At 32.6% G+C, this 7,500-nt stretch overlaps 1 protein-coding gene across 1 annotated transcript in view; it reads right to left on the bottom strand.

The window, feature by feature from the left end:
• Positions 1-1,932: 1,932 nt before the first annotated feature.
• Positions 1,933-7,500, bottom strand: part of LOC144966378 (calaxin-like) — an 18,158-nt gene continuing 12,590 nt past the window's right edge. Inside the window, exons 5-7 of the mRNA XM_078902768.1 lie at positions 6,777-6,842; positions 5,502-5,606; positions 1,933-3,595 (exon numbers count right to left, since the gene is read on the bottom strand). Coding sequence (XP_078758894.1) covers positions 3,470-3,595; positions 5,502-5,606; positions 6,777-6,842 — 297 coding nt within the window. The 3' untranslated portion in view covers positions 1,933-3,469. The remainder of the gene's footprint in view (positions 3,596-5,501; positions 5,607-6,776; positions 6,843-7,500) is intronic.

The following is a 7,500-nucleotide window of genomic DNA, read 5'->3' as shown; positions in this document are numbered from 1 at the left end:
GCATGAAATTGTCCATGACATATTATTGGAGTGTCGGATATGTTGTACCAGGTGGGTTCCAAAAATGTTTACGGAAAAACACAAGCTTCAACGAGTGTTAGTTTTCTAAAATCTTATGAATCCGTGCCAACAAGACGGCGTAGCTGAGACACAGGACTTTGTAATGTTCTAATAAAATTTCCATAAGCTAAAGCCGTAAAATCTCTCTATGGTGACACACTATGGTAGCCTACAATGTTGACAAGAGGGAAGAATATGGAGGTCATTCCTTCATTAGTTTTTGCGGAATGTTTGCCACAAGATTGTTATATTTTTTTATGTCAGACCCCAAATTAGGTCGCAAAATGGGTATCAACACAGATAATTAAAATTGTTCACCATAAATGTTGTTTTTTAACCTATAATGACGATACAGAATGATTAAAACCTCACCATATTGGTAATTAAATTTTTTTTTAAAAGACCCAAACCGCCCCATAATCATCATTATTATTATTGTAATAATAATCATCATCATCATCATTACCCTCCTCCTCCTTATTATTATTATTATTATTATTATTATTATTATTATTATTATTATTATTATTATTATTATTATTAATTATTAATTCATTTTATTTTCAACTAAAGATATTCTACAAACAGCTGACATGAGCTCCATTTTTGAAAGTCAAATCAAGAAGATGGAGAGGAATTGACCATGTTTGTCTGATGAAGGAAGGAGCTCAGATGGAACCGTAGGGTAATCGCAATAGGAGAAGACCCCGGAAGATTTGGAGAAGATCAATGGAAAGAGAGATGGCATCCTTCGGGTTGGACCTGGGGTGAGGTTTGGAAGCTGGCGGAAGATAGAAGTCACGGGCTCTCCTTACTGTCGACCGTATGTGTGAACACCAAAGAGAAGTAAGCTAAGCTAAGCTATTGCTATTATTATTATTATTATTATTATTATTATTATTATTATTATTATTATTATTATCATCATATTAAATAAATAAAGGCAAGCACAACTTCACACTTATTCTTATTAACATATCTTAATTATTTGCTGATAAAATCGCATGTCGCCTTTTCCCTTCAAGAAGTGGTATATGTCATGATTCAACTTTATGCATTTGAGGTTTAAGGAATTAAGCGACTGATGAGGTGAAGACCGCTTTAATTCACTCCCTCAATCTGGTGCTTGAGGCAACAGTAAGGGATCGCCAATGTTCTAGGTCTTTGACTGAATAGGTCGTGGTCTGCAGGCTGAGGCCCCGGGATAGTTCTTCCCCAGGTTTCCTTGGGTCTGCCTCTGTTTATTTTTCCTTATAGTCCCGCGTTATGCCGGCCCCTGGATGCTCCCAGCTGGCCTTTTGCTGACATGACCAAGCCACCTCCAATATCTGGCTCTATTAGAAGGTGTTACGTACCAAAATTGAGATAGTTTTAAATAGTTAGATCGATGCTATAATGTATCAAACTCTGCTTGACCCTGTCTTCTATGAGAGATTCTCATTTCTAATGACAATGTGTAAGAATATTCTAGGGGTCCTATGCAGAGATGTGTTTGTTTTTTTTTTTAAAACATGATTCCACTCGATTCATGTGCTAATGATTACATTGCAAAAGGAGTAGGGGACATTATAAGGTGAAGCTGATGCCTCACAAGTGAAGTACATGACATGGAATGAATAATAGGTGCAAACAGCCTGATAGAAGATTTTAATGAAATTCTGTGAGGGATTTTGATTGTGCTGAAACTCAGCGAACACATAGTATACATACATGCGTATGTTTATCTTATTAAAATTACTTCATGAACGCCAGGAACTGAACTGTGATTGATTGGGTTGATTGGAGATTGAGTAAGCATTCGTCATCAGCCACCTGACCCAGGTTTGAGACGTAACAGCCAACAGTAAAAAGTATAAAAGGTAAGTCTCTTCATGTCATTAAAAAAAGTTTTATTAATAAAAATATAAATATCACAGATGTCAACATAAATCACAAAGCAATGTACAGAATGTAAGCTTAACTCCTCAGTAATATTTCAAATTTATTTTTTTAAAAATCTGATCATAATGGTAAAAATTAGAAATACAAGAATTTTAAAAAAGCACAGACGAACGTTAAATATTTAAAATCATGATTTTAGCATCATTTGTAATCAGTAACCAAAAAAAATAATTTTAAATATAAATATCCTTTACTTGAACAATGAAATTGTAGCAGAGCTTTCTCAATGTTTGCTTCTGTCTCATTGTCAGAACTATTTTTTATTCTTCAAAAGAAATAAGACATTGAACCGGTTTGAATTAAAAATTTATACACAAATAATTCATGTGAAATTAATTCAAATCTGATTAATAGTAATATGTAGACAGATGTCTATTTATTCATCTTATAGATATACAACAATGAAAATAAATGAAGATGAGTCTATCATTGAAAAGGAAAAGAAACAATAATAAACATTGATATTATGCTCGAAAATAAAAAGGGTCAACTGATTTAAAGTTGCAGATTGCCAATGGTGAATGGTTGTTTTCTAGTTTGCTATCAAATGTTTGATAAAATCCTAATCATCTTTCAATAAAATGGTGAATCGTATTAAAATGCTACAAAATGAAGCACCATACCAGAATAAATTTAGACAATAACATCTTCTTAATTGGAAGGATATTTATACATTGCTGAGACGTTGGGATATATTATAATACATAATATGTCATGTACTAATCTCATTATTGTCAAAAACAAAACTGCGGTGTATAAAACTTGCGTATCATTATATATCATACATCAATTTTATGAATAAAAATTCATTAACTTTGTTATTCATTTACTATTTCTTTAATTTCTTTAAAAAGGTATATCTACCCCCTTAAATACCTTAGTAAATAAACACAATAGGCCTACTGTTTATCAAAAGCATCATTAAAGCATCACATTTTCTTTATTGTGCTTAATGGCAGTGAATACCCAACTACACATCTTCAATTAAAATAAAGAATATAATCCAATAATGTTTTTGTCAAGATAATTCAAAACAAGATGGTGGTATATTTCTGAGGGATGAAAGGAAAATATAAAGTTGAATCGTGTGACAAAATTGCTTATATTTTTTTCCTACTGTGGCATACAGTTCATATTTTGTGTATAAAATACGCATTAAAATCATTTTGAATTGAAAATATTTTGTTTCATCGCCCCCCCCCCCCCCCACCCGAACACTCTAGCAAAGAGTTAGGGAATTGATTCTCCCCCCCCCCCCCCCCCCCCCCCCCCCCCTCTCCCAAAAAACCCTCCATATTACTCATGTGTAACTGTTTCTCTCCTACTCAAAAAGTAAATAAAACAATTAAAACATAGTCCTATATTTTTTTAAAATAGACTTCGCTCTTTCTATTCATCAATTATTTTCTTTTCACGGGACTGTTGATATTATTGTCAGTTTAAAACTTTAAAAAATAAGGAAAAATGATTAATTCTTGACTTGTGTATGATGCTTCTGACCTTTCCTCTGATTTTCTTTTTGTTGAGTTATGTTAACAGTAGAATATGCACCGCTCCCTCCTTCACGAATCATCTCCTGGAAAGCCATTGTACACTGCAAGGGATATAATGATGATAGAGAAAAAAAAAAACCAATGAAAATAAAGATAGACAATAAATGACACTAGAATGTGTCTGTAAATCTGTCTGGAGAATTAAACAAACATAGTGAGGACAAAAAAAATCAACAACCAACAAACAACATTTCAACATATGTGGACTGTAAAAGTTTTATTAACTTTAAATGAGGTTTATCAAACATTGTGTGAGGTTATGACAAATTTGACTGCATGCAGTAGATTATGTCTCCTATTGGTAAAGACAGTCTTTATTGCTGTCTCATCTGTTCTGTAGATTAAGGATTTATTATTCTAATATTCAATTATGATTTTGTAATCAAAATGTTTCCTCTCCATTTTTTTACAGGTCCGAACCATAATCATAAAATCATCATTGTAAATATGTCTGATTAAAAATTTTTCAAAGTTGTTTTTGGTTACTTTTTTTTTTCATTTATTCTTATCATTATGTATTATTACTCACTTATCCTTTAGCAACACATAAAACCTGAATTAGTTTGTATTCATTTTTGTCATGTGAGTGCTTCATTATGTGTGTTGGGGGTGTCTTCTAGCACATAAATGACCAAAGCATGTATACCGTGCTATATGTAACTATGAGAGACAATCAGCTGGATACCAAAAAAAATAAACATAACAGATTATCTTTGTGTCTTAATTGCGTGGTGAGTATAGTCCCACATTATGCATTATTGGTAAGCATTTGTGTAATCCACAAGAAGAGCCTGACCATCCACAACTATAATAATACCCGTCGTACTTAAATACCATTCTACCTATTAACATGTAACATGACAATTTTTATTCAGCTATTGTGATTTAATCACAGTCAGCCAAGTCTGGGTTTGATTGGGTAGTGCGGTAGATAATTAACACCCTTAGGCAGTGCCTGCACAAGCTCAACACACCCATTCTCCCCTTGTTTCTTACACACTGTGACTTAATTCTTCCTCTTTCATTATGTCAGTCAGTTGGACTGAGTTGATTTTAGGCAAATTTCCCACTTTAGCTGTTGACTTCATTAGAAATTTGGTAACGATAACAAAGAAAGAAAAATGGACTGTGTTAATTTCAAGAGAGAAGTTAAAATTTTAACAGATTACTACTAAAGTGTGCACCCTCTCATCGATCCCTTGCCGCCTTGCCATGGTAATGGTAGCTTTGCATGTCTAATTTGTTAAAAAGTCAGGAATGTGAACTAATCTATCAACAAATGCTAAATGTTTTATCATAATTTCAAACTATGTTAAGTTATGGAGAGTAAAATAAAGGGAGTAAATGTGACTCATGTAAAAGATACAATACAAAGTAAACAACGCAAATTATCTACATTATGTAAATGTAATATAACATATATTTCCTTTTCTTTTTTTCTCTTTCTCATTATTTATATTTACCTGAAGAAGGCTAAAAGCCGAAAGGTTGTTTACATTATATAGTATCTTTTACATGAGTCACATTTACTCCCTTTATTTTACTCTCCATTTTATTCGCTCATTTAGGCACTTCTAGCTTATTTTAAGTTAGAAGTTCTTCAGGGTCTTTAGACCAAAGTAGCTTGTAGTGTTAGATAAGGCAGTAACATCTGCTTGCTACCCTTTGAATAGGATACTATTCTATAACAATACTTTTAAGCAAGATATCAAAGACCCATCTACCAAGTCACTACTGGGTGGACAAAGAATAAAAACAAACTTTCAATACACCCAAATCGAATACCAGCCTCCTTACTCATAAAGCAAGTGCTCTATTACGCTATTGAGACCCCAAGTTTCAATCTTTGGCTTTTAAAATATATTTGTATTGAAATCATGGTACATTATCTTATTTATTTTCTTCTTCACATTATATTATAATTATAAATAGATAAATACTACATACACTCCTATCAGGCAGACATTTTCCAAGGAACTCGAGCATTAAGTTGTCTCCAGCAACAGCTGTAATAAAATCACTACGTGATACTCTGCCGTCATGATCCAAATCCTGTAAGAGAGAAAGAGAATGTTTTAGTGGTACACAAGAATGTTTAAAGGCCTGCCTTGCATATCAGTTGCACATATGTCAAGCTGCACTGATGAGATGTAATACTTTGAAAAAGTACTGTCTGCAGATTGCATTCTGTATATGATTCGTTGCTAAATAAAATTGGGAGAAATCTTTCAATGTATTGGACGGTATAACACATAATTTAGCCAACTAATTAAGGGGAAATCATAACTTTTGTAAGAATTCTTTAATTTGCGTGTTTAAAATTCAAAATATTTTAAGTAGTACTCGAGTTATCGCCCTTGGTACAGTCACTAATATTATGACATACTGTGTGGTAGTTTTGGATAAAATGATCTCTTGTGTGAGTTAATTATAGCATTTCCCAAGGATGACTCTAGTAGAGTTGTCCTTGGCATTTCCTAAAGAGATATTCTCAAAACAAATCGTAAGGTTTCAAAACTTAAAAAGCCATCTTTTCTCTACACTTCTACAAATGCTGGAATTGAATGCACCTTACTTGTTCTCGGATTGTCTTTTCATTAGTGTGTGGCTATGTAACATAAATGTGAATTTAAACAAAATTCCTTTTGGATTTGTTTGTTTTTTCCCGAGTAAAAATAAAATTGTATTCTGAGTTATTCATTACTCATTATAAAAACCCTATTAAACTCAAAATACCAAATTCACAACAAAATCAAGAAAGAAAGTGCAATTGGTCAAATGGCATGGACAACTATTCATGAAAATTTGAAATGACGCAAACAATGATGGATATATTTCAAGAGAAGATCTTCACGATTGATGCAAGACAAAAATTATATATGATTACATTTTTCAGTATCTAAAATTGTTATTTAGATTAGAAATCTCCAAATACTGACGTGATTTACTACTGGAGCCATAGATAATATTTTTATTTGTTAGACATCTGCGTGTAGACCAATTTGGCTGAATTTTAAACGATTCACTTAATAATTAAGTAGCAAAACATTATCACTACCACGGACTTGACAACTTGGGGGGGGGGGGGGGAGAGAGAGAGAGAGAGAGAGAGAGAGAGAGAGAGAGAGAGAGAGAGAGAGAGAGAGAGAGCAAGAGAGAGAGAGAGAGAGAGAGAGAGAGAGAGAGAGAGAGAGAGAGAGAGAGAGAGAGAGAGAGACTCACTAGTTTTTTCAGGACAATTTCAATGAGCTCTTTCACCATCTCATCTGGGTCCTCCTCTGTTGGAGCCTATATGATTCAAACATTATCATATGTAATTAAGCGGAATTGCATTGATAGGAAATAGGAGCTGATAACAAAGAATATTATTAATAATAATAACAATAATAATAATAATAATAATAATAATAATAATAATAATAATAATAATAATAATAATAATAATAATAATAATAATAATAATAATAATAATATAATAATAATAATAATAATAATAATAATAATAATAAGAAGAAGAAGAAGAAGAAGAAGAAGAAGAAGAAGAAGAAGAAGAAGAAGAAGAAGAAGAAGAAGAAGAAGAAGAAGAAGAAGAAGAAGATGAATAAGAAGAAGGATAGTTATAGATAATACGTAAAGCGCACATATACAATACAGCAGTGCTCTCCTACACTAAAAGGTATTATTTACCTGCTGGTTTCAAGCAATTGAGCAATATTGAGACCTTTTTAAGTTCACCACAAACTATAAATTCTGCAGCTCTACTCCATATCATAAACTATAAATTCTATTATCACACACAGTGGGAACTGCAAATCAGAAATGTCTGGGTGGGAGGCTGAGGCTATCCTAATAAAGCAGATTAATCAAAGAACAAAGAAAAAAAGAAGGCCAGGCTCTCAATATCCAACTATTTCGTGTGAAGATGATGAGCTAACCCTAAGGTCTT

This window comes from Berghia stephanieae, chromosome 2 (genome assembly GCF_034508935.2).
Source record: "Berghia stephanieae isolate SIO BIC M18660-M18661 chromosome 2, UCSD_Bste_1.3, whole genome shotgun sequence".
Lineage (NCBI taxonomy): Eukaryota > Metazoa > Mollusca > Gastropoda > Nudibranchia > Aeolidiidae > Berghia > Berghia stephanieae.
Note: the sequence above shows the minus strand (reverse complement) of the source record. Positions and strands in the feature narration are given on the sequence as shown.